Source organism: Pelecanus crispus, chromosome 5, assembly GCF_030463565.1.
Source record: "Pelecanus crispus isolate bPelCri1 chromosome 5, bPelCri1.pri, whole genome shotgun sequence".
Taxonomy (NCBI): Eukaryota; Metazoa; Chordata; class Aves; order Pelecaniformes; family Pelecanidae; genus Pelecanus; species Pelecanus crispus.
In genome coordinates this window covers 30,911,235-30,938,812 of record NC_134647.1, presented here as the reverse complement: position 1 = coordinate 30,938,812, position 27,578 = coordinate 30,911,235, and the positions used below count along the sequence as shown (strand labels likewise).

The window sequence follows — 27,578 nt, the reverse complement described above, 5'->3', positions numbered from 1 at the left end:
ACTGAAATTTTTTGCAGTGAGTAATAACGTGATAGAGGCAAGGATTTCTTGAGGGCTTTGCTGTTAGCTTGCAACAGCGCTAGAACTTATAAGGGTAAATTTGTAAGACCAAAAAAAAAAAAAACCCACCCTGCAGCAGCGTTTTGGTTGAGGTTAAAGTGCGAAAAGCTGAAATAAACTTTTGTAACTTTTTCAGATCATCTTGTAATAGAAGAAGATGGAGCTAACCATGACATCGCTATGGAAGGATCTAATGATTTGTTCATAGGCAACTGTAATAGTACAGGAGAATCAGAAACAAATGATCGGGTTTTTCAGGTGAGGTATGAATGTCCTGTCTTTGCAGATGCTTTCTTTAATTTCTTTAATTCATCCTCTCTGATGAATTTACAGTATCATATTTCATCAATGTGTTTTTTTCTTGCCTTTATAGTAAAACATTGTGCCTTCTAAAAAAGTACAAAAGTTCCTTCCCGTGAATTCTTGTGCCATTCAGTTTTGAACTGATAAATATCCAGGTGTAATGACAGCCTTTAGTAATTATATTGATAGATGCTGTTACAGTGCTGAAGAAATACATGTTTTATTATGTTAACAAAATCCTGTAGTAAAAGAATACTTGATGACATGCCTTGGAGTAGGAGGGGTTCAGAACACTTGAAAATCAGGTTAAATTGCTTAGTGACCAAATGTGGCAAATAAGAAATCCAGAGATACAGGACATCTGTGTAGGTATTGGGGAAGGGGAGTTTTTAATGTATTTGTTATCAAATATTGCCAGATATTCCTGGTCAGAGAGATTTCTGTGCATAAATGTTTTTCTGCAGATTACTTCAGCTAATGTAAAATATCATTCAGGTAGTGATTTAGTAGCGTGCTTATGGTCTCTGCACAATGTCTTTAACACAGCTAGTGCCATTTATTTGTTGCTGCTTTTCTGGTGTAGTTTACAGTAGACAGTTTCAGCACAGAAGATTTATACCTGCAGAATTTTTGAGAAGGTTATTTGGCCCAGGTCTGGCTTTAATATATGATTTAGAAACATTTTTCCCTACTGTTTGGATTTGTAGTTTACAAATTTTTGTAGCAGAAATGTCAGAGTTGTTTCTGTGATTGCTGCAAGAGATGCAACAAATTGTGCTCCTTCTTGCATTGGCCAAATGACAGCCTGACGTATTTTACAGAAGGACTGCCTATTTTCCAATTTTTTTTACATGTTTGATATTTGTGTTGTCAGAGTTTCAACAAGACAGATATTTGTGCTTAAACATTTAAATTTCATGAAAATGGGATGTGCTGCAAGACTTTGATTTTGCAAGCTTGATGAGAATAACCTCCGAGTACCTATTTTGTGAGACTTGCAAAATCTGATTCTCGGTCCTGCACTGTGTAATTCTTGGACTTGAATTGGTGGTTTTGTGTTGCTTGTGTTTCTTCAGTGGTAAAGAATTAAGAAAGCATATAGAGATACTTGTTTTCATAGCTAAATGCATTATCTAAAGGCCAAGTGGAGTAGTATCTAGGATTTCTTTTGAAGTCAAATCAAGTTGGTCGATGCTTTACAGTTGGTTTAGGTATAACTTCTCTCAGTTTCTGGGTAGACTTGAGATGTTTTAAAGTGATGAGTGGTTTGGGGGAACAGATTTTGGGCACAAGGGATTTTCTTTCCTCTTAGTAGAGAGAGTTTGTTCTAGGAAACAGAAATATGAATACATTTTCAGCATGGAAATAGAAAACAAAAATGGAACTGCTAGTGTTAGCTAGTAGCCTCTTGATCAGAAGGACAAGAGCTCCCTCTGAGTATACAATACAGCACACTGGTTTTAAATGTTCTTTTCTTTTTCTTTCTTTTTTTTTTTTTAATAGAAATTGCTACTCAAGATTAAAGTACATTTTACTGTTTTTCCTCTGTGAAAGCATCTAACCTGCATGGATTCCAGGGATCCCTTGTTTGGACAGAGTGACTCTCCCGCAGCCTTGCCCATCGCAGTACGCCTCTCGGGCAGTTCTCCGTCATCGGCTGCGCCTGCACGGCCACCCCAGCCACAGCCTCACTCTGCAGAGGAGTTCCACTTGGTAGACCAAACCGGGCAGCCTCTCTATGAGCTGCAGCCCCTAGGAGGGCCCAGTGCGCAGATGGTGAGTGTGTCTGAAACAGGGCAGGTGGTGTATTCACAGACGAGGGAGCTCTTTGAAGAACTCTTTTCCATGCTGCTTGTTTGTTGTAACAACAGCTGATTCAGACTTTATTTCTAGCAACAAGGTGAAACTTTTCAATGCATGCTCCAGTTGCCCTTCCTCAGGTAGGCAAATCCTGTCTCCAGCCATTACTAATTTTATTAAACAGCAACTTATGTCTTTTCTCATTGTCAAGCCTCGATGTTATTGTGTGATGGGATCTCATACTTCTACCGCTGCTGGTAGCTTTCTATATATTCCTTGGATAAGTCTCTCTGTGTTTTTTTGGGGGGATTGGAACATTAGCGTTAAGCTAACTCATTATGTCTCTCCTTCTCCCCCCCGCCAATTAATTTGCTTAAAGCATCGCTTTGTAATTCTTAATGCTTATTTTGTAAAAAGGTAACTCTCTCACCCAGAGGGTTTGGTTGGCATGTGTTGTACTGGCACTAAAAGACACTTCACCCTTTTAAGTGTAATAAATTGGAAACAAGACGATATTTTATTTATTTTAGGTTTTATAACATTGCTGGGAACAAGTCCTTGGTAATTATGGGAAAATTTACCATAAGGAGGAGTTTAAGTTTTCCAGAATTCTAGGAGATTTAATTTATATCTTTTTTTAAAGTCCTGGAGCTTTTCTTCTATCTGCTTTTGCATAAAATGCTGCCCATAGAGGTCAGTTTCTTAGTAGTAAAGGTGAAAATTTTTATATGTTGTGATTAATTCTGCTAGTCCATGAATGGAGTTACAGTGAATCCAATTATGAATGGCTTTTAGGTTTTTGATAGCTTTAATAGTAGTGTTGTACATTTCAAATAAATGTGTAATTCATTGTAGAATCCTGTTAAAGGTTGGTTTTTTTTCTCTCCTTTAATCAATTAAAGGGTTATTTTAAAAGTGGGAAAGTAATTTTCAGAAATTGACAGTAAATAGGCAGTTTCCTTATTATGTGAAATCAAGTTAATTTACAGGCCCTAATTCCAACCAAAATATTTCCTGTTCTGGTAATAAGCAAACCCAGCTGTGCTGCATGATGATCACCATATAAAATAGTGCCATTCATGCTTTTGTGTGATTGCCTTACAGATGATTGTTGCCAGCCAGTCAGAAAATGGACAGGTGCTGCATGTCCTTCCTTCTGCCCAGCCAGGAATGGCCCAAGTGATTATTCCTCAAGGTCAACTTCTGGATGTGACCAGCACGCAGGGTGAGTTTAACCTGGGACTTGAGGGTGTGTGTTCCTGTAACTAAGCATATCCTGCATGATCTCTTTTTAAGCACCTTGTTTGTACGTGTTTCCTTTCCTTAGTCAGTTATAAGACAAAAATAGATACTGAATCTGCTTTCTGATTATGAATCTGGCACCCCCCACACCACATTTTCTGTTGGATGAAAGCCTTATGAAATAAAACTATTACGCTCACATTAGATATGTGATAGATAAATCAAGATATCGAGCACAAAGCTGCTTCTTTCCTTATTGACCATTAATAAGGATATTTGTGCCAAGTCAGACAGCTGTACTATCAGCTTCAGATTTTCACTGTTTACTTCATTTTGAGTGAAGTAGTTAATTAATGTAATGCAGATAGAAGACTTAATGTTCTTCTGGTCTGTTCCAGAGATCACTGGTGTTGATGCATCTTTTGTGAAGCCAGAAATTAAGTACCTAGGTAGAAATTCAGTTCCCAATGAAGAAAATGAGATGTAACTTTCACTTCATTGCTAAGTTTTTTCCCTCAATGTGTTAACTGTCACATTTTATGTATGTCGTGCGATGCACAACTAGAAGTGCAAATTTTAAGCTTTCCTCTAGAAAAGGGACATGCTGAAATCTGAAAGCATTGATTATTTATCTGCAAGCCTTGCTTGTTGGCAAAATGCTGTGTACTGGCTTACATTCACAGAATAAGACTGAGAACTAGGTTGTCACATTTTGTTAAACTCTCCAAGGTTTTCTAAACTGGTTTTGCGTTTTCTGTATAAAATTCTCAAAATCTGAGCGCTGGTGCTCCTGTGGAATGACGGCTCAAAGGTAAGATTAGAGTCCTGATGCTGGGTGGATAGAAAAAAAGAGTTGTCAAGTCATGATCCAGCCTTTTTCACTTACAGTTGGAATATGGTTTCATGACCTTGCGTTGAAAGGCTTGCTCCTACCCTAATGCTCATCCTTCCCTCCCTCTCTGCCTGCTCTTGCAGGGGTAAAACCACCGTTTGGTCGCAGTGTAGTCTTACATGACTTTAAGCTGACTGTGAGCTTTCAGTTACTAAAAAATTGCTGCTACTTTTTGTAGGCAGTAACTTGCGATGCTGAATAATATTTTTGTATTCCCATTTTTCATCCTACATGGGGCTCCCTGTTTGCAAATAGCTCAGTTTCACAGTATTTTAATATATGTTCTGGAACAGTGCTGCAGGTTTTTTTGTGGGTTTTTTGTTGTTTTCTTTTTTCTAGAGACTTGTGTAAAAGACTTTGTAGTTATTTGATCATCAAAAGACAGTTAGGAAGACTTGTCAGTGGTTTACTGTGGAGATTAAAGGGGAAGGAGAGTGGACTGTCAGCCCTTGAGTTTTGCTTGCCTGCAGGTGGTGATAATGCATGAAATGGCACAGGCTTCAGAGTAGATCGTAGTGTCTTAAGGGCACGTTTATGTAGAAGGAACGAGTGCTCTGAGCTTTCAGCCAGGGTGGTGTTACTCTGAGGCGCACACTTATGAATCCTCTGGCAGAAGCTTTCTAGTGGAGTGATTCTGTACTGAGTCAATAGCTTCACTCTCTCTCAGGATGGGGGAAGGAAGCTTTCATAATTGAAGGGCGAAAATCCCGCATCTAAAGAGAGGTCCTTTGTTCTTTATGTTGAGACCAAAGAATCAAATGCCTGCTTTCACAGTTTTCCATTATGTTTATGTTTAACTATACACGCAGGCTTCAGTCTAGTTTTTGGCTTATGGATCGCTCCCGGTTATCAAGAAAGGCTAAAATATTTGTTCTAACAGCACGGCAGATTCAATTACAAGAGGCCTGTTCTTTCTTGTTTAGGTGTTCTTTTCTAGGTGCAAAGCAGTGTCATAATCTTGTTTTTTCTTATTTTAAAAGCAATCAGTGTGTGATTTGCAGCTGAACAAAACAGTTGTGCAATCCTGTATGGATTTGTGGAAATGTAAAGCTATGGATTTGTGGAAATGTAAAGCAGAGTAATTTACAAGTTCTGATTATTTACTTTGTTGTGGAAGGATTCATTAGGAATAGCGTGATTACCAAAGTCCTTGAGTACAAACACCTTATGAAGTGTATCTTCATATGTGTGCCTAGAGTTTGAGTATTGATTCACAACTGTTAAACTACTTTATCATCGAGAAATCTTATCTCATATGTCAAAATGCTTGCTTTTCCAACATACAAAGTTTAATCATAGCTTGTCATTTCACCATTCTGAGTTCAGTTATTAACCAGGTGGATGTTTTATTTTTGCAAAGATGTTTCAGAAGAGAAGTGTGGTGATGGGAACTTGCAGACTGTGGCGGTGGCTGCTACAGCAGACAGTGCAAGCAGTTATATTCTCCATCCACAGGCATCTCTCACCATATCGAAAAAAACAACCACCAGGTAGGTCAGGAGTTTAAAAGGATGAACAATCATTTTGATCCACCATTAGTACTGCCTTTTTTTATTGCAGTTTGTTTTTTCAATGGTTATCACAAAATTACTGTAGAATAGAGGTTATAAACCCTTAGTATTGGTGAACGATGGGTAGCCAACTGTGTTTGCAGGCAGCTTTTTTATGTGCTAGAGCAGTGGAAAAAGCAATTGAAGTACCTGTATTCAAGAGATAGTTGGATATATTCTGACCAGAGCAATAGGTGTGTATTTAAAGTGGCACAGTGCAGATTACTGAAATTACTCCAGATGGACACTGATACTGCCTACTAAGACTTGAAAGTGATCCAGTGAAGGAACTGCAGGGAAAGTTCGAGGGAGCAAACTTTCTTGTATGAGTATATTAAAACCTATATAAACCATCCTCCCACAAGAAGGGTTGATTTTAGAGATTAATTTTTTAGATAGAGATTTCATTAGGTGGCGTTAACAGGGAGAGCCTAATCTTTGTTCTCTGGATAAATTCTTCAGCTTCCTTTGGTAAAATATGAGAAAGTATCTGCCAATGGTGTGTTTCGGTGGAACACGCAGACAAGCAGACTGGTTAGCAAAGTTTCTAGAGTTAAAATAGTTACTATGTTTTTCTTCTCTTGATATCCGCCTGATTCTGTCCCTGTGCTAAGTGATGGCTACTATTTTAATTCCTGAATACTCTGGGATTCTTTTTTGCTTTTAAAAAAACCCAACCAACCAGCCCAAACAACACCAAGCAAACAAAGCAACAAAAAAAACCCTCAAAACCCAAAATAACCCCAACGAAGATGTTTCTGTGGACTGCAGACTGGCTTTGCATTGGTTTATGCTCTTTGAAAATCGAGACATGGAAGAGATTATTCTAATCTCACTACAGCACAAATTACAGCACAAATTATCTATGTTCAAGAAACATTTAAAGTGAAGAGAAGCAGTTTGTGAATGGATTTTGTGAACGCAGTCTGTACACATTAGAAAAATAATCCTGGAAAGGAGACGTATTTGTACGGATAGGAGGTGATGCACTTGAGTTTTGCAATAATAAACATCAAGTAAGCATTGTTTCTGTCCCAGGATTTAGGGAATGGAGAAACTAGATACTTAAAATAGTTACTGGAGCTGGTTTTCAGTAATTTAAAATATACTAAAATGTGCAGCATTTAACAGGTGTTTGATATTGGTTTTAATCTTTAGCATTCTAACAGCAGTCTGGAAGAAAATTATCAAGACAATCAACTGGTCTATTTCACCATGTTTTTTTTTTTTATTGTTGTCAAGCAACAATACTGAGAATACTGAATGCTCAGAAGTCTTCCTGAATGTAGAAACCAGTGGTTTTTTTAAATACTTATATTTACTGTGAATTATTTTAACAATGAAATAGAATATGGGGAAAATGAGCGTCATGTTTTTAAGGCAAGTTGATGCAATATCTATTTTTGTCATATGCTGTAGGGTTATACATAATGCACTGATTTGATATGTTGCCTGTACTTTAGACTAAATTGTTGCTTTCCTGGATGCCTGTATAGACTTTTACTTTTTCTTTTATTATTATGTTTTTTTTATTTTTCAGGATAGTGGAAGATCCCTTTCCCAGCCCTCTTCAGCCATTGCCACCAAATACGCCTGCATGGGCGCGCCGTCTCAGGAACTGTGAGGTGGGCTGCAAAGAATTCTGACTTGATGTTTTATCATCTAGATCTAAGATACTGACCCTATTGCATGAAAGGAATAATGTTCATAGTTGTAGAAGTTGTGTTCAAGCTTCCTGCTATTATGAAATAGTGCTGGTACTAGCTGGTACTACTAGCACATTTAAACACAAAAAATGCTATGGAATTCCTTCCTTTTTTGGGAATACTAGAATAACTGACCATCAACAGCTCCTGAAGCTTCTGAAATCTTGATGCCGTACAGTGCTGGGAAAAGCCACTGGTCCACACTTTCTGTGCTGTGTTAGAGTTCACTTTTGAACTACAGTCCAAGCTCTGCTGAACAATTTGGGTTTTGTTGCCCTTAGTGATCCATTAATTAAAGAATGAAATGGCTTTTGTATAGCCTAAGTCTGCAACTGTTCATATTAGTTTGTATTGTCACTTAGAAATCAAAATCCATGTGAATTGCCAGGGTCAAGTCTGGGACTTAACAGAGCACCTTAATGTCAGTGTTTTACTAAGGATTTCTATTTTAGGTATCCTCACAGATTTTGTTGTTGTTGTTGTACCAGTATGGTTACTTGTGCTTGTTTTCTCTTTTGTTAAAAAATGCTCTCTTTATTCCCTATGATGGCTTTTGACCTAAACAGAACTCTCTCTTTATTTGCATATTGTTAGATGCCTGCAGAACTGTCCTGATGACTGGGATGATATCAACAGCTAGAATGCATCATTAATCACTTAAAAGGAAGGGAGGGGAGATGGGAAGATTCTTGAGAGATCACCTACCCCTTCCTCCTTCTACCAGACTCTTCCTGATAGATGTTTATTTTACTTTGCCTTAATACTTTTTTAAAGGAAAACTCATACTCTCCCTAGCTGGTTCACCTCTTTAGATATCCCTACTGTTTGAGGTTTTTCCTATTGGCTTGGCTGCTGGTAACTGGACATTGCAGTTGCAGGGACTTAGAGATGGAATTTCTTTCTGTATCCACTTAGAAATAATTTTTAAATTAACTAAATACATTAATCTGTTCCTCTTTGTTACATGCCTTTTATTTCATATCAGTGGTATTGTCCGGTGTTAGATCAACTGAAACATTAAGAGGTCAGAAAATTAATACTAATTCTTCGATGGTGGAGGTACTGTTTTCACAGAATAAATGAGTCACTTAATTCAAATGGCCAGTTAGTTGTTAAAGTCCAGTAAGATGCATAACCCCTGTTATTGTGTTTTTAGCACTGTGTGGCACATACTTTCCTGTCTTAACATCAATGTAGCTTATCTGAATCATTTACTATTGGTTTCATTTTATAGGAGGACTTGTATTATGGTCTGCTTGGTCTATCTGAATCTATTACAAGAAATTTCACCTGCTGTGTTTAAAATTCACAGCAGCAGCATTTATAAAAGAGTTCTTATTTTTAAAGAAAAGGAAATCAAAATACTGTCTGTATGTGTTCTGAGGATATAAACATCTGCCTCTGCTGTTCAGTAGAACTATTGCCTGTATGCATTAATCCTCCCTGTTCCTTTAAAAAAAAAAAAAAGTTTCTGTTGCTGTTCTTCCTGCAGAGTCAGCCTATCCAAGGAGGAATAACCCAAATTCTCTTCCTCTTTGTGTATTATCGGCAGAGTTGCTTTGCTGAGTTTGTCAGTTACACAGTGTAGATCCACTGGAGATGCTAGGATGCATGTGCCTTTTCATGGGCACAGACTAGAGACAATGGGATTTTGAGGTGTCATTTATCTTTCAGGTGTGACTGTCTTGCAGAATGTTTTGTTATTAGTAACAGGGTAGAAGGGTCCAACCAGTATTTGAAGATCTAGTAGAGGTGCAGATAAATGCAACTCACAATTCCGTTCTTGCAGTCACTTGCCAGAATAGAAGCAAACAGCACGGAGGTTTGTGTGAATTTCAGAGAAGATGCCAGCAGGCGAAGCCATGGCATAGCCTTGGTACATGCTGCCAATCATATATCCCAGGAAGCTGGCCAAGACTGAATTCCAAAGGGCAATGACTCCTTTGGAAGTTAGTACTGCAGGCAAACACAGAGCAGTAAAAGCTGCAGCTGTCCAAAATTAGCACTAAGCTCTGTGTTTGGTGTTGATTCCTTGACTGCCTCAAAATGTTCAGCTTACACTTGCTGTGCCTAGGCAGTGTAATGCCTCTGGTATCTTGCTGTTAGTTCACTCGAAGAAAACTGTAGTCTTGATATGTGTACTTCAGTGTAAGCTTTTATGTACACTTGCTGTGATGAGGCTAGGGGAGAAAGAAGGAATTGCTCCTTTTTTTTTTGGCTTGAAGCTTGGTTGGAGTTTAAGGGTTGGAAAGTATCAGTTTACTTCAGGGTAATTACATTGGTAATAAAAAGTAGATTTTAAATTAAAAAAAAAGTTCTTTTCTATAACCTACTTAGTTTTCAGTGGTCTGATCGGAATGCGTTTTCAGCATGTATCAGCATGCTGAAATAGAGTGTAATTAAAAATGCATTAATTAATCAACAGTACAAAGCTAAGTTCATGTATTTGAGTGGAGCAGATGGTCTCCTTTGTCCATTTGTTCCTACTTGGGAAGCTCCTAGAGAGCAGTGATCCTATGTGGTATATGATTTTCTTCTCCTTCTCCTCCCCTCCCACCAGTTTTGGGGAAAATGATCTATCTTGTGCAGAAGTAGAGCCAGAATAGGAGACAGTGCCTTGACTGTTGTCACTACTTTTCTGGCACAACAGTTTTATCAGTCTTCTCTCATCTCCCTAGAATAAGGTCAATGACCTATTTCTAGTGACAGGTATAAGATGTGGAAAGGAAAATGCTGGTCCCGCAGTATTCACTGTGTGGAGTGGTACTGTAATCCCTCTTGCAAAAGGGGGCACCCCAGGTTTCTGTAAAGAAGGTACTTCCAGTACTTCTCAGGCTGCTTTGCTTCTCCTGGATTTTTCAGACCAAGCTGTGGGCAGAAATGTTATTTATAATTTCTGGCTGAACAATTGCCAGCTTCTCCTTCTCACCACAGCTGCGTGAGCGCAGCCTGTGTAGACTTTTCTTAACTGCTGGAGCAGTGTGCTTGCAGTGCGGTGAGCTGCTGAAGTGTAAGCAACTGGTATCTCAGAGCGACTCACGCAGTCAGCGCATACATAGAATAGAATAGAATCGTTTAGAATCGTTTAGGTTGGAAAAGACCTTTAAGATCATCCAGTCCAACCATTAACCTACACTACCAAGTCTACTCTAAGCCAATCAAAGGTAGACTAGACTAAACCATGTCCCGAAGTGCCACATCTACCCGTTTTTTGAACACTTCCAGGGATGGTGACTCCACCACCTCTCTGAGCAGCCTGTTCCAATGCTTGACCACCCTTTCTGTGAAGAAATTTTTCCTAATATCCAGTCTAAACCTCCCCTGGTGCAGCTTGAGCCCATTTCCTCTTGTCCTATTGCTAACTACTTGGGAGAAGAGCCCAACACCCACCTCACTACAACCTCCTTTCAGGGAGCTGTAGAGAGCGATAAGGTCTCCCCTCAGCCTCCTCTTCTCCAGGCTAAACAACCCCAGTTCCCTCAGCCGCTCCTCATAAGACCTGTGCTCCAGACCCTTCACCAGCTTTGTTGCCCTTTTCTGAACACGCTCCAGCACCTCAATGTCTTTCTTGTACTGAGGGGCCCATAACCCTTATACATAACCCTCTGCTTTTGGGCCTGTGCTAGCAGCAATGCCATGCTGGCCCAGTTCATTCACAAGGTGTTCATTTATTCTTTGTTGACTTTAGGTCTTGCTAACCACAGACATTTTGTTTTTCTTAGGCCACTATGAGGCAGGTTTTATGCAGTTGTCACTAACGTATTTGTGCGATAATAATCTTGGAGAGATGCTGTTGCTGCTTTTGTTGTCGGTGTTATTTAAACATCTGGCTGCTCTGTCACTGAAGGCGGCAAAATAGAGCCATCAGACTTTAGTACTTATTCACCATGCATTTGGCCCACAGATACGCTGTAAGGCTGAGCTGGTAATCTACTCTGGGTGTTACTTCCGTCTGCTTGGTCAGCCTGATCCTGAGCTGCATATGAACAGAAGCGAGCATGGTGTTCCAAATTTGGATGGAAAGCTCTTCTCTGTCCCAGTACTTTTGCTGGTGGCTGGCTGGCCCTGGTAGACCAGCACTGAACCAGCTGTGATGGCTCTGAGCAGCTGAACAGCTGCCATGGGATGTTGCAAAGTCAGCAAGTTGTTTGTGGGTTTTTTTGTTTTGTTTTGGCTTTTTTTTTTTTTTTTTTTTTTTTTTTTTTTTTTGCTTTGAGTCAGGTTAGATGCAGTTTTTCTGGAATTGCCCAGAGCTTAGCAGAGTTCATTGAAACCATCATCAATTTGCACATGGCAAATCTGGTATATTATGTTTCTGTGTAATGTTGAGAATCAAGACTGCCTTGAAGATTGGGAGGGGTATTACATGAGGCATTGAATTCAAAGTTAGCGCACTAAGTGGGTGAGGCGGTTACTGGTGGTACAAGCAGGTGTATTTGCTCCAGCTCAGTGCACTCTGTGTGTGTTTCAGTACATGCATAGACAAGTTTAGTGCTTCAGAGATTCTCTGTGGGATTCAAATGAAAATGTTCGCCTAAGATGAATTTGTCTAGGAGGTGACTGCAAGTGAAGTGTGTATTGGGGGGGAAAAAAACAGGAGTGAAGTTGTCCGATGGAAATCAGAGTTGACAGTAACTGTAATATTTTCAGGGGTTCTTGGTGTACTTAATGTCTTGGAGGGCTGACAGATCCTGACCTTGGTGGGGACTGCTTTGGTGTTAGATCCTATGGTAAATCTATTTGTAAGGATACTAGTGTGGGGAAAAAAAAACCATGAAACACCAAAAATCTGAGCCTGTGTCCTCACCTGCCAGAGTCCCTGACTGCTTTCATTTTCTTGTGTAATGTTCAGCAGTCAGCTGGGTGAATAATCCTATTATTTCACCTCCTTTCCATGCAGAAAATTGGGGACTCGTACCGCGGCTATTGTGTGAGCGAGACAGAATTAGAGAGTGTTCTAACGCTACACAAGCAGCAAACACAAAGTGTGTGGGGGACGCGCCAGTCTCCAAGCCCAGCCAAACCTGCCACACGGTTGATGTGGAAATCTCAGTATGTCCCATATGATGGGATCCCCTTTGTCAATGCAGGTAACTAACTTTTCTTTTAATAACTATTTTCAAAATTTCAACTCAGTTGCCGACTGGCCGCAAAGAAGGATCTTTATGGTGTTCCTTAGTGTTGATAAAGTCAAGGCACAAACATAAAAAAAGAGCAGCCTGGGTGACACAGTCTGAAGGAGCTTGTTTCCCTGAAACTGTAGGCTTATGTTTTGTTGTGTTTAATTCCTTTTGTTCTTTAGAAATAAATTAACTAAGTACCATTTAATGGGGGTTCTTGTGATGAGATCTTTAGATGGAGGGTCCCCTCTGCTCTATCAGGATGTGAAAGTTCTCATAAGGGTAAAAGCTTGTTCAAGTATTCTTGCCTAACTTGGAGATCCTTTGAAGAGTTTGTTCCACAGGAACCAATAAACTATTTAAATGACACCCTTTAAAAAAACAAATTTTAAAAGTAAAATAAACATCAGCATACCTTAGCAGACAGATGTTTTTTTTTTAAATGAATGTGCAGACTTCACAGGTTGGTAATTACACACGTAGCTCATGCACTGCATATGTGAAAATACTAAGAGTTTATTCAGATACGAAATCAACAGGGTTTAATTGTAACATAGAGATAATGAATGACTGGAATGTAGGTTACGTGCTTGGTTTTTTCTTTTTTTTTCTGAAAGTAACTGAAAAAGTGAAATGTTAGCAGCAGTTTTAAAGCTTCAGTCATAAACTGTGAGGTATAAGAAAGCTAAGAACAAAGCCAAAACAACTTACACTTTTATAATTTCCCCAAAATGCATATGAGACATCTTTAGTTTCCTGTAAGATCTGCCTGATAAGTGAGTTGCCCCACAGTAAGATATTTAGAGAAAAAACACCTGTATATTCTTTTTTTAAAGTGTTGTAGACTAATAGAGACTCAGGTAATTAAGTTGTAACATTTTTTGCTTTGCTCAAACCCCCAAACAGGCATTATGTGTATTTCTAATGTGTTGCCCTTCCAATAAGTTTAGATTTAGTTTATAACTCCTCTATGAAATTAATTAAAATCCTTTACACCTGTAGAGCAGAGGCTGTAAATGTGATTTAGTGAACTGCAGTTTAAATCCCAGGTAACTGAATTCTAAACTGTGCAGGACAAAAATGTTGTTCTCAAGGAGTTTATCCCTTCTGTGTAAGTGGAACCAATCTGTAACACCTTCCCTGCTGTGCTTCAGCTGTGGGGAAATACAGAGAAGCTGGGTAGCTCCCTGTAGTGTAAAACATGCACTAATCATCAAAATCTTGATTGTTATTTTTAATAAGAATTTTGGATAGTTGATACTTCTGTAAAACAAGGGCCCCATTAAATTGCCTTTGAGATTCATATTAGCAAGGACTAGTTTAAAGCCATTGAAGTCTTTTCAATCCTAGAGCTTAGATTTTAAGTTTGTTTTTAAAAAAGAGACAAGATACCTGTTTGCTACACATAATTCTCTTCTAAATTTCCTATTTCTTTATTTGCATTGATTTACTTGTTTTTAATTTTTTTTATTTTTTAATGTCACATTCTAAGGCAATAAATCATTGGGTATCTTATGGAAACACATTATGTTGCTGTTGTGATACTTAAAAAGGTTTCGTTTATATCACTTGTGGTATAGGCAGCTCCTTGCCTGCTTACTGGAGTATATGAATTATAAATAAAAGATAACTAAACATGATGTGGAAGAAATTTGGAAGGAGCTCCTTTCCTGACTGCTTTAATGCTGTTACCCCTTTTGTTAGAGGTCTGACTGGAGGAAGTCACTTACTTAAGTTTAGAGCTAAGCAATGTTTGTTTAAGCCTGTCTGGTTTTGTGTGGGTATGTCACGCTGAAACAGTGTTATTTAGCAGATAAGATAGGTCAGACTTGCAAGTAAGAATTTATGGGACAGCATGGTCTGAACTATTGATTTAAGACAGGAGGCTGGAAATAGCTGCTGACCTTTGATTTCAGCTGTGGATTTCGTTGGTTATTTTGGGGATTCTGCTTCTCTTATGTTTATTACCAGCTTTGTGCTGCTTTGGTAATTTGCACAGCTGCTTGTCTTGTAAAGTATTGGTGTTCACCAGGGCAGAATTCAATGTTTTGCCTTCATATACGTTGCAGGAGTGTTGTGAGATGTAATAATCCCAATAATAATTGGGAAATGCTTTGAAAATGCTCTGTGTTCCTTACATGCTGCAAGAGAAGCATTTGTACTGTATTTGCTAAACTTAAGTGTTCTGCCTTCTGAAGACTCTGATGGTAAACAGAAATAACTGTTTCGGCACTCTCATCTTTTCTGTAGTTACTGTTTTACTGTAATGGCTTCAGTGGTTGCTTGAATAAATAGAGTGCATTACTTTCTGTTCCCAGGAAGCAGAGCCATTGTAATGGAGTGTCAATATGGGCCAAGGAGGAAAGGGTTCCAGCCCAAAAAAGCTGGTGAGCAAGAAAGCACCTCTGGCCATCTGTACAAAGCCACTTGTCCAGCAAGGTAAGAATTGTCTATAAGCTGGAAGAGCTACTCAGCATCCTAAGAAAGCATTCTTTCTGTGAGCCTTGACGGAGTACTGTTTGGGGGTGGTAGCTGATGTGCACTGCAGCTCTTAGCTTCGTCTCCTTGATAACTTGAGGTTGATACTCATTGAGAGGGAAGGAGGAAATGCTGTCCTGTTAAACTGAGTAAGGCTGACATTTGGTAGGTTGCATGGATGCAAAGTAGCAGTACATCAGGATATGAAATACAAGTGGGAATCATTCTCTACCTGAGCTTTAGTTAATTATTGTGGTGTCCTTTAGTGACCATTTTCGGTCCTAAAACTTTGTCATCTTATTTGTTGTTTTCCCTTCAGGCTTTTAATTGCACTCACATCAGTCAGTCATCCTAATTTAGCTTATGTCCTATTTGCTGAAGGAGTTACAGTTCTTCCTGTTCACTGGGGACTTTCTCCTTATCCAACACTACTGTTTTTTTTCTTGTCCCTGAGCATCCTCCTGGGTGCTTGTTCAGTTTTTACTGAGCTAAGAGTGTGTTTACCTGGACAGTTGCAGTTACATATGTACGTGCTCGGTTCTGGCTTCAAGCTGGGTGAACTACAGCCTGCTCAGCAATGGTGGTGTGCTTTTACTATACTGAGGGACAGAGGATTTTTGCTGAGGTGCAAAATCACTCTGGCTGAGTGGCTTCCAGCCTGGAACAGAAGTGTGTCTGTATGTATCCATCTGCATCTGACTTTGCTGGCATGTCCTTAACAATTCTACAGTTCTCTTAGAGGCTCCTCACCCCCTGCAACACTGTGCTTGAACTTTTTCTATACTAATACCTGATACTAAGTAGGAGGGGGTTTTGCCTTCCCTCCTGAGAGCGAAGTGTACTGAAGGAGACTTTTTTTTTTTTTTTTTTTAAATTCCTCCCCCCACCCCTTGGAAGGATCTATATTAAAAAGGTTCAAAAGTTTCCGGAATACAGAGTTCCTACTGACCCTAAAATTGACAAGAAAATCATAAGAATGGAGCAGGAGAAAGCATTCAACATGCTGAAGAAGAACTTAATAGATGCTGGTGGTGTCCTCAGGTGAAACTTCCACTTTTTTCTATATCTTGTCAAATGAAGCAAAAAAGAGCAATAATTTACTTGGTTTGCTTTATTTTTTACTCAGTCACCTTTATTAAAGCTCTTGCTTAATAGCAATAGTAAAAAACCCCACGATGTCAGTAAGACTTCTGTGGCTCTAGAGTATTTAGTTCAGTAAATGTATTAAGCACCAAGCTGTGGAACTTCAGCAGATGTTTTCATGCAGGGAGTAGATAGAAATAGTTGTATTATTTGAGGGTTTGAGCTGGTTTATTTTGCATTGAAAGATGCGAGAGGGCCCTGAGCTCTGAAAGGCAATAACTTCTAGCTCAGGGGCTGTAAAAACCTAAGTCACTCTAACTAGGTTGTTTGTGATTGTCAGAGTGTTCTCCCAAGAGACTCTTTTGTTTGCCTTTGCTTGAGAATTGCGTGTAGAAACTCTTTCCTTCTTGCCAGGTGGTATGTACAGTTACCCACTCAGCAAGCCCACCAATATCATGAGATGGAAACTTCCTGCCTCCCTTCTTCACCGTCCCATTTTTCTGTGTCTCCTCCTGAGGAGGAGGAGGAAGTTGTTAGAGATGAGAACTGTACTCTGCCTTCCCGACTTCATCCTCAAGTGGCAGACAAGATCCGAGAACTGGTGTCTCAGGGAATAGAGCAGGTCTATGCAGTGAGGAAGCAACTAAGGTACAGAACTGTCTGGCATGCTCTCAGTCTGTAGTGCTGTATCTACTCTTGCATTTGATTAATTTGGTTTGCAGCTAAATGGCAGTGCTGATGCATTGCTGGATATATTCCCCATATGTCATGAGAGTCTGTTTTTCCCAGCTTTTGTCTTCTCTTTCCATTTTGTTGTAGGTAGCCACTAAGAGCTGCTGTCCTCTTTAAAGTTGGTTGAATAAATGGGGATTTTTTTAAATTCCAAACTCTGTAGCAGATGCACAAAGAACTGGGTCGGAAGATTATCTAGCTTGCTCTTGTCATTGCAACAAGGGGAGGGAGAAGGTAGCAGTGTCTGTAACAGATGCAGAAGTAGCATGATATATTTTAAATACACATATTTTAATGTCCTTTAACATGTGACAGAAAGTATGTGGAAAGAGAATTATTCAAGCCTGATGAAGTGCCAGAAAGACATAACCTGTCCTTCTTCCCCACTGTGAATGACATCAAGAACCACATTCATGAAGTGCAGAAGTCCCTGAGGAATGGAGAGATGGTGTATAATTCAGAAAGTATCCCAGCAACGGTATGTTGGCCTTTGTGTTTGTTTTTGATTTTTGGAGTTAAATACTGGAAATCTTATTTTTAGTTTTTACCACTTAGCTGTATTTCATCCAAAATTCTCTATGACTTTGTATTTCCAGCAGCAATATCTTCAGTGGAATCTGTGGCTGAGCAAGACTGGATTAAATGTGAATAAAACCTTCTGACCTTATTTGGTATTTATCTCATCAGCATTAGATTACTATTAGTTGATTGACAAATCATACAGTACTAGCACTTCATGGTGACTGCATGAACTGGAAGTTATGTGGTGCAGAAAAATTGGCACACGTCAGAAACTTTTATTCATGGCTTTGTCATTCTCTGTGTTTTGGAGAAATTACTACTACTTTTCCGTATCTGAAAAATGGGGGTGAAGTATGTCTTAGGTGCAGTCTAAACTAGGACTTGCACAACATTTTGCATGTGTAAATATTAATAAATGCACTTGATAGCAAGTGAAGTATGCATGAAGTACATACTTCAGAATGCTCAGTAACTCTTATGTGTTGTTCCTTAATTTTCTTCCGCCTATTGAGTAATAAGGGATGCACAGTGATCCTAATTTTCCCAGTTACAAGGCTGACTGCTAAGGAATTGCTGATTTAAAATCAGCTTTGACAAACTGTACTGTTAGATCATGCTGTGTCATCAGTCTTTTCCCTCCCCCTACCCTGTTCTTGGCCCAGGTGAGTGGGTGATACTTGTTACTTAGCCAAATGGTATGACTGTTTTCTATTTTAAAATCTTTGAACTGTCATGAACAGACTTCAGCCTTCCTGGTATAATGCATGGTAAAAAAAATCTTTTACAGTATTTTTTCTTTTTGTAAACCAAGAGCTCCCAAAATACATAGTTACAAGAAAATAAGAAAGTGTAGTTTTAGACACTGTTTTCCTACAGGTCCTGTATTGACCCTGTGTTCCTGTAGTAGACAAACTTGCACCCTTTCTGAGAACTGAGATCTTTCTCCTTTCAGCTGCAGTGGACCACAGACAGTGGGAACGTTCTCACAGAAACAGTGACTGTTACGTTTGCATCACCACCTTCAGATGGTAGGACTGCATTAATAACTTCCCTGTCTCCAAATGTGATTTATTAGCTATGTCACAGAAGTTTAGTTTCCTTCCAGAGAGGTTGCTGTCATGTTCTGTCACTCAGCTGAGCTTAAGAAGGATTATTTTGGCGTGTCTATTTTGGCATACTTTTTAACTGTTTGACTGTATGTGTGGAAAAATACGTGTAGTCGTGATGGGGCTGGTAGAAGTATGAAAATTATAAATTTGGCTTTTATTTAGCATCCTCAAGGAGCTGAAGATTTTAACAAGATGGTTGTGTGAAAAGAACATTTTGCCTTGGATGAAGGTGCTAATAACACCTGTGTATACAGAATTAAGTTCCTACTGAATAGATATATCTGTCAGGGCACACAATACCCAGGAGCCTGGGTACTTGAGTTCCGTGACGGTCTGCTTCTCACAAAGTCATGGGCTTGATGAGTTCCACTGCTAGGATCAGGCCCTGAACAACGAATGCTGTATTTCTGTTGTCACATTTGAGAGCGCTCTTTTCCATTTTTCTCAATGCTTAGAATAGAAACTCAGGTATTTAGTGGCAGCAAGGCTGTGAGATACGTTTCTTTAGTTCTTTATATGGTGTAATTTCTTTATTAATGTGAGAAGCCAAAGTAGTATCTCTTCCCAGTGATTGCTGAGCCACCGAACAAAGTATTAAACTTCCACACTGCTGCAAAACCGGAGTGTAGATTCTATAGAAACTTAGTTTTATGCATTCATGGTCGAAGGTTTTGTGGGTTTTTTTGTAGATGCTAATTGCACTATTTTTCCTTGTTAAAAGCAGGTTCCTGCTACTATTACTTTGACTTCAGAACATGTACTAAACCAAAATACAAGTGTTTGTAACTAGATCTACTTGCTACCCACATAATTAGGATTACACATAGGCTGCAATGCTCCGCTGGATCATGGTGGCTGATAATAAATTTCCCCAGGTTTCAAGGATATTTTGGCTAGTGTGACACCAAAAGAAATTACTTGCATGTTTGTGGATGCTTTCCCCATCCCTTGTTTAATAGATTTGATATGAAACTCATCAGAAAAGTTGTTGGCTTTTAGCAGGCATCTGATTGCAGCAAGGTGGAAGAGCCTAATTGTTTGCATACATTAAGATAATGCTGCAGGCTTTTTAATTTCAGTGGTACTACCTTGTTTCCTCATTTAATTGGAACATGGTGATGGGTACTTTTTGTTCCAGACGGCTGATAGAGAAGTCTACAGGGACCAAAGGGGCACTGCCACAGTTGTCACGTTTAAAGATTTACTCATGTTGACAGTTGTCCTCCACTGTGGTTCTTGCCTGAAGAAGTCCTGATGTGTTTGGGTTTTTCCTCTTTGGCCCCTGTCACTCCCTGATCTATTTCTTTTCTTTGTTGTAGCAGGAAAAATAACCCCCCAGAGGTTTGGCTCACTGTGTGATTTCTCCTAAATGACTTGGTGAACCTGATTTATGTGGAGCGGTTCCATGTACACCCATGCATTTACAGTTAATAAAAAGGCCAGTGTTGGGCTTTGTTTTGTTTGGGATTTTCTCTTATTTCAGCTGTTGCTGCAATGGATCAATTTGAACTGAAAAGCATCATATACGCTTGGTGCTCTTAGGCTAAGAATTTCAGTGTTGACAACTGTCAGAGGACAAGAGGTAAATTTTTAGGCTCAGTTTGAATAGTGTCCCTGGTTTTTTTGAGGAAGTCTTGGGTTTTAGGAAAAAAGTGAATTTGCGGTATGAGCAGTCTTACTGTGCTTAAGCTTGCATGTCTAAATTAATATTTCCATTACTGCGCTTTTATGGAGAGGCACGGAATAGTTGTGCCTTCAACACCTGTGATAGAGCTCAACAGGGATGACTTTTGGTACGAACTGTCTGAGTGCTGGAGAAGGTTCAGGAAGACCAGTTCTTGTTTTCTTTGTCTTTTACAGGTAATTTTCTAGGGCAAAGTAGCCTATCAAATGTGTAAATATCCATAGAATCCAGAGACATACTGAGTTTTAAAGGAAGCAGAGAATTGGATTTGTTTAGTTTTCTGCACATGTGCATCAATTCAGTGAATATAAGCAGATATTCTAATTCTAACATATCTTGTCTCCACTTAAATATGTGGGTATGTGTTTGTACACATTGCAAACACATGTTTATAACTGTATTACAAGTCTAAGCAAAAAAAGAAGCCTGACTTTGAAAAAATCACCTCTCATTAATGTATGTGAATTGGTAGCAAGGAAGAACCAACACTGACTTTTCAAACTACTGTTTGTATACATTTTTTTCATTTCAACTTGTGCTGAATAGGGACAAATTTACATTTATGAAATCAAACAATAACAGAACTAAGCCTAGCTGTTTGTTTTCTTGTTGTGCAGAACTTTGTATCTCCATGCGATACAGCTTTCTCTGTTCTCTCCTAGGTGTACAAATCCCTGTAACTATCAAACTTAAGTGTGTTCCCTTTTACATCTTTTATGAAGTCTAATGACAAGTGAGATAAAGTACCCTTTTTTTTTTTTTTAAACTTCTGGCATTCATACTGAATGCCCATGCAGTGTAAGGAGTGGGTAGATTAGGAGTTGAACTACTATCTTTATTCCTAGGCATGTTGGTGTAGAATACAACCTAAGGAAAGAACTACCATCTCTTCCTGCACGTGAATATTCTGATATGCATATGGGATCTCTGTATAGTATTAAAAAGAGCCTGAATATTTGAAGTAGTTGTGTTCAAGGAGATTTATAGAATGTATCTTATGGTCAGTTACAATAAAGTGTTAGAGTTTGCAAATCAGTGTATATGTTGAAAAATGCATCCCCACTCACTTAGATTGCTGGAAACTTTTGTATGATTTTCTGCTAGAAAGCTTTTTGTGATTGGCCAGTCTCAATTTTTTTCCGTTCACCAGGCTAATCTACACGCAGAGGGCAAGCTCTTCTTTTACAATTATAGCAATAAAACTGCAAAATAAGAGGCTAGGCAGTGTCTACTTGTGTCTGGATAAATCTTATCCAGAATGTTCTGCAGGGCTCAAACAGGAAATGGAACGATCCCATGGGAAGTTTCCTTGCAGGAATTGCTACAAGTGAATCTCAATTTTTACAAGTCTTCAGGAAATGAAGTCCATCACTCTTGCATTAAATAAGAATTTTGAGGATGTGATGTAATCTGTAGGCTGAAAGGCCTCCAGATAAATGGCCTTTTGGTGTGATACTGCATAGAAGTTATCCTAATTCCACAAAGATGTTTGGAAGGGAGTGGTGAGACTTAGAGGATTTCCTGTGTAGATTTTTAGTTTGGAAGACAACACTTTCTTTTGATGCCTGTCTGTTATTGAGCCGTTATGGAGCCCTTACTGAGGTGTATGTATTGTCAAATTATTTGATTGCTGCTTTGATAGAAATGTTTCAGCTTTTATGTTATAAATAGAAATTCAAAGCACAGGGTAGGCTGCAATTACTTTGCTCTCCAAAATGGATTTATTGGTGCTTCTTTTTTTACTCTGAACAGGCACATACAATCTTCCTACAGTATGGTCTTTTTCTCATACCCAGCCTTTTTTCTTTAGCATCCAAGTTCGTCTGCAAAGAGAACAGTATATATATGTATATACGTGTCTCTTATATGTCTTTATTGAGATTGAAGGGGTTTGTCCAGTTCACAAGGGAAGCTTTTAAATGGGAAGAAGAAATTTGTCATAACTGTCTGCGTCCTCTCTGTGGCACTGTAGGGAGCTCAGCAGGGGAGTCAGTCGTCACCAAAGCAGAATCCAACCAGAGCGGGGAGTCCTTGCTACCAGAAACAGCTCAGCTGTTGTCTTCGCTCTCTTCGCTTCAGCCCAAGATATTTGCACAACTTCAGGTACAGTCAAGTGGTTTACAGAATGTCAGACATTCTGTGTTGGGAATGCTGCAGGCAAGCTGAGAATGGCAAGTTCCCTCTCAGCTAATGATCCCAAACACTGGCTAGGTTAACACGGACTTTGAAATAGCTGTCAACTCTTACTTTGGCCTCTCTTGCATGTCACATTTAGCATTTAGCTGTGGTGCAGGGGATCCCACTACCATCTTTTGACACTTTGAAGTTAGGGCTTCTTGTGAAGGCAAAACCAAGAAGGTGAAGGTGGTGGGCTTCTGCCTCAAACCAAGCACCTATTCATTTTCCACATGGGGCAGTCATTTCATAATGAAAATGTTGCAAAACTGAGGGGAGATAAGTCAGTCTTAATTATTCCTTTTAAATCCTCCTCCAGCCTTTTAAGAAAATATGTTAAAATTCCAAAACTGCTCCCAGCTTAGATCTGTAAACTTCCAGGATGAAAGGCTCAAGAGTGGGGATAAGAATGTCACAATAAAAGAGCTTCTTCTAAAGCTCATCTCCCTTCAAAGCTGGCTCTCTTAGCCTTGTTCCCTAACTACTACTTTGAAAAGCTACCTTCGTACTTCCTTAGCCCTGATGAAATGCATGATCTCTTCCCTAGAAATACAGTCTGCAGTAAGGTGCTGTTCTACTTGCTGTTTCCCTCTATTTCTGAAGACAGCCTGGCTCCATGCCACTCTCTTTTTTCAAAGCAGTATGCTTAGCTTTTCGTGCCCATCTCCTGTGGGAATAGGCAGTATTGGAGAATGATTTGAAACTGAATATCAATCCAAAATTAGAGCTTTATGGTCATTAAGTAGGCTTCTAGGTGCAGCTGGATACCATTGTCCTAATTGTTTTCTAATACAGCTTTAGCCTAGGGTTGCTGGGATTGACTGTTCAAAAGAGATGATGTATAGGAAGTCAGAAGCTGTCTGGTTCCAGCATTGCAAAATACGTGCCACTAAATGCAAATTCCTCCTGCTGTAAATATTGGTATGTTAGTACTTCTGCCTTCTCTTTCACAGGGATTACAGCTGCAGTCAACTTTTACCTCCACAAATGGATCATCGGCCCTGATAGCTGTACATAACCATTCCCCTCCCAGCCCTGCAAGTCTCCTGGATTCCATAGGGAGTGCAATAACCAACCATTCTCTAGTACTTAGTCAGGGTCACAGTCTGCAAGCAGGTGCTGGCCTAACACAGCACGGTGCTGCTGCCTCTGCTTTTGGGACTCTGCCTGGCTCTGAGCAGAGTCTGGTCACCATGAACCAGTTGGTAGCTGTTGGAGGGGTGGATGACTCCAGAAGCCTAGAAGGAGGAGTCCAACAGATTCTTTTGGGAGATGTACAGACTATTCCAGTACGGATTGTGGACAGCCATCCAGCACTTAGTAAGTTTCAGTCTTCCCAATAATATGTAAATATAGAAAATACGGTGGATTTTGTTCTGTGTGTCTTGAAGAAAGAAGTGTGTTGATAATGGGAAACTCCAGCATAGACTTCTTTCAGTGGATTCTAATGAGCTTTTACTGTGAAAACATGCCAACTGAAAAAACAAAACAAAACAAAAAAACCCCACCAAACTCAAAATCCTCGTTTTTCCCATAAAAAGATGACTTCTTAGTTAAACTGCTTATCACTTTCTTTGACCAAATACCAACTTATTTGAAGAACACAATATTTTTGCCAAAAATCCTATTTAGCTAAAATTATGATCTTCAAATTATTTTTTTAAAGAAAAAATAAGAAGAATAGAAAATAACCAATATTGAATCTAGTTAGAACTCTTCAGAAGGAAATGTGGGGTTTTTTGATTACTTCTTTCTTTGCACCATTCCAGCAGATTTCTGAATTTTTTTTTAATAAACCTTTACTAGGATCCTGTAGTCATCAATGTGCTTTAGCAGTGACCAGTTGGAGTTGTATGTAATAGCTTGGAATTTCAAACTGCTGTTTGAAAATGCTTTTTAAAGAATACACAATAAACACCATAAATAACTTTCTCCTTGTCAAAATAGAAGGCTCCTTAAAACCATTGTTGTCAAATACAGATACAGTCTTTGAATTCGCAGCCATGGAACCTGATTGAGTATGAAAGCTTGCATTCTCAAAGAATGATTTCTAATTCTTGGTGAAGAAAACCTATTAGATATGGAGTATGTATAGATCAGTGCAACATGTCCTTTTGACTCTGCAGAGAGTCTGAAATGTTAGCTGTGCAATGCTTTATTATTTCTATATTATCTTTTTGTGTCATCTATGACTTCTAAAAAGATGACTTGAGTAGTTTTGCAGGAACATCTAGGTAAAGATGTGCTAGATCATAGCCTACACCTTCATAATGCCATAGTGGTAATTATCTCCATGTGTCCTGATGACTTTTGCAGGTCAGCAAAACATAATTTGTACTAAATTCTGTAATATTCTGAAAATGGAAATATAAGACTACATAAGGAGATAAAAAGAAAATAAAGGGTACATGAGGAAATATACTGAAATTCATACATGTTAAAGTAATATTGGGATACTTTACTGTGGCAGTATTGTCAAAGTTAAATTTAAGGGTTTTTCTACCTGCTATACTCAAATGTCCATGTAACTGGTTGGTTGTCCTTTTATAATTGAATTTGACTAATCTGACAAATTCTGTTTTCATTCAGGGTAAAAGAATTTCAGAGAGGTTATCAAATGCACCTCTTCCATTCAGTTGTTTAACCCATTTGTTCAATCTAGATGTTGACGCCTCTCAAAAATTTTTGTAAGTCATGAGTGTTGTAAGTGAATTTTTAAAGAAATACTATTTTACACAAAAAGAAATGTAGTCAAATATAAAAAAAATCTATAACTGCAAGGACTAAACTCACTGTTCCTTTGGGATTTCCTTTTTTTTTTTCTGCTCGAGGTCTCAGTGTATCATCACCAGCCTGAATTTGGAAATTGTGAGAATATTGGTGCCATTCCTAAGTTATGTGGAGGAGTTGCCTATAAAATGCACAGATACGTTTTTTTTTCCCCAGAGGCAAGTTCTTTTTCCAGAGAGAAAGAGGACAAAAAACAGTCTAGACTGAAGAGAGGGTGATGTTACAGAGCTTATTTGGAGGAAACACCATACACTTGAACTTAGCAGTTCAGCAAGTGTGTATTTCAAGATATTTTTTTTCTCCTCTGTGTGTGCATACACTTATGCGCATGCATGCTTTGTTAAAATTATCCTGTATGTTCTGGATTTTCTCTTGTCCAAGTGCTAACTTAAGAATAAGCTATTTCCTGCTGAAAATGTATGTGCAGTCACTGAGAAGCAGCCAGTCGTGCCTGAAGTGTAAGTCATTCTCTAAAGCAACATGCTTTAGAGTTAATTTTTTCAGCAATAGCACCTCCATTCCTCCTTTCCCCTGGGGGGGAAAAAAGAAGAAAAGAGACGGTAGCATTATTTTTCCCTGGGAAAGAGGAAGGACATTTTGTATGCGAGTAATTTTGTATCTCCAAACTTTTTTTTTAATAAAATTTTTAAATGTTCTTACTCAAGGGGGCCCTTACTGCAGTAAATTCATGTCAACTTGCAATGTCTTATAGCACAGTAGATGACATAACTGGCTGTCAAATGAAACAGCAGTTAACTTCACAAATGCCTTACCTATTAGCTTGAGTTCCTCAAATATTTTTCTTTTAAATGCATACAGTTATTGGGTCTGAAGTATTATCAGTGGAGTGTGAACTTCAATGTTTGATTTTTGTTTTGTTTTTAAGCTGAAGAAAATACAGAGAGTGTTATCTGTGTGAGCCACGTTAAACAAGAGCCAACAGAAAAAGCATTGTCTATGGAGCCAGATAAAATCAGAGACTGCCATAGTTCCTCACCTGTTTAAATCTGTGAAGCCTGGAATGATTTTTCAAATTGGAGAACTCTAAATGTCTTGGAAGAAAAGGCAGGTGCTCTCAAAGATATACCATTCTTTTTAAGTGGTATCGTGACATTCAGACTAGGCATATTTTACACTAGCTCTGACAGACAGCTGTTTTGATTTATGACTGATGTGGCTCACTGCCAATTCCAGGTCATTCAGTTGCCCTGTGGAACACCACCTCTCTCTTCTGTTTCAAGTTTTGAGTAATTTGGATGCTATCCAAATGGCCTGTTTTCTGAAGGTCTTCCACAATTTAATTCCTTAGCTTTAGAATGTGGATCACAATGCTGGGTTTGCTTTTCTCCTTGAGACCCTCAACTGTTACGGCACTACAGAGACCACAGAATCTACCAGCTCCAAGACGACAGAATCCAACAGCAAAGTGTTATCAATACAGCAATGGTTTTGGGACAAAACGAAGGTCCAAGATCACAAATTTTGAAGTGATGAAGGACATGGATGCTTCAGAAAATGCACCTTTGACCTGATCATAATGTTACTGGCGTGAAGATCAAGGAGAGGAGAAAGGTGAGGTTGCCAGGTGAACGTAAGGTTGTATGATGAAGAAAAGTGTGTGAATTCTAACGGTGAATGTTTTAAACTTTGACATCTTTAAGCTTATGTTCTGGCTTTATAATGCGGTTCATTGCTGCATGCAGCCTTTGCAGTGGTACTGTATTAGCTGTTGGTCATAAAAACTAAAAGCAGGAGTCTTGTCTCATGGAAAATGATTGATCCTGCCATTTCAGCTTATCTACCTTTTACTTTATGCACTTACGCTATCAGCTCAGATAAATATGATTTAACCTGCTGCTGTTCGTGATGTAGGGCTTGTGGATACATTACTAACGAAGAGAGGCCCAAGAAAACAAAGCAAGTAATATAAATCCAAGCAATATGTGCAAGTATGCTGTCACTATAACATTCAGAAAACAAACTCATCTTTTTCAATGGTGGCAGCTTCTAAGACTAAAGTGGTCTGTATTACTTAAAATAATTACCAGGAATCTTTAAAAAAATTAATATGATAAAGAAGTATCTTTTAGCAATACTTAAGCCAAAGCCATAATAAGTGACAAGCCCCGAGTTGTGTAATCTGACAGACATGTTTCTTTATGAAAAAAAATACACCTACAAATAACTTGGAATCCATCTAAAGTAGTAAATTAAATGAAACTGATGCCAACGTAGATATCAAGTTAAATGATGACACTGTTTGCTTCGGATGTTGAATTCTTAGAGCAACATTCACAATATTTTGTATACAGCAATATCAGCAGTTTTGTTA

At 38.8% G+C, this 27,578-nt stretch overlaps 1 protein-coding gene across 2 annotated transcripts; it reads left to right on the top strand.

Annotated features, from left to right (window-relative positions):
* The first annotated feature begins 294 nt into the window (after positions 1-294).
* CARF (calcium responsive transcription factor) lies at positions 295-26,305 on the top strand. 2 transcript variants are annotated; one of them, XM_075710599.1, is made up of 13 exons: positions 295-318; positions 3,268-3,388; positions 5,658-5,787; positions 7,388-7,472; positions 12,454-12,643; positions 14,992-15,112; positions 16,049-16,192; positions 16,649-16,882; positions 17,282-17,444; positions 18,441-18,516; positions 22,266-22,384; positions 23,410-23,776; positions 26,133-26,305. In XM_075710599.1, the coding sequence occupies exons 2-13, from the start codon at positions 3,268-3,270 to the stop codon at positions 26,249-26,251; spliced, it is 1,869 nt and encodes a 622-aa protein (XP_075566714.1). In that variant the 5' UTR covers positions 295-318; the 3' UTR covers positions 26,252-26,305. The 2 variants fall into 2 exon arrangements, with proteins under 2 accessions (XP_075566714.1, XP_075566713.1); XM_075710598.1 differs by lacking the exon at positions 295-318 and adding an exon at positions 2,082-2,139.
* The last annotated feature ends 1,273 nt before the right edge of the window (positions 26,306-27,578 follow it).

Coding starts and splice junctions, on each gene's coding strand:
- CARF (XM_075710598.1), top strand. Junction 15,113..16,048: donor AAAGCCACTTGTCCAGCAAG/GTAAGAATTGTC, acceptor ACCCCTTGGAAG/GATCTATATTAAAAAGGTTC. Junction 23,777..26,132: donor GGACAGCCATCCAGCACTTA/GTAAGTTTCAGT, acceptor TTTGTTTTTAAG/CTGAAGAAAATACAGAGAGT.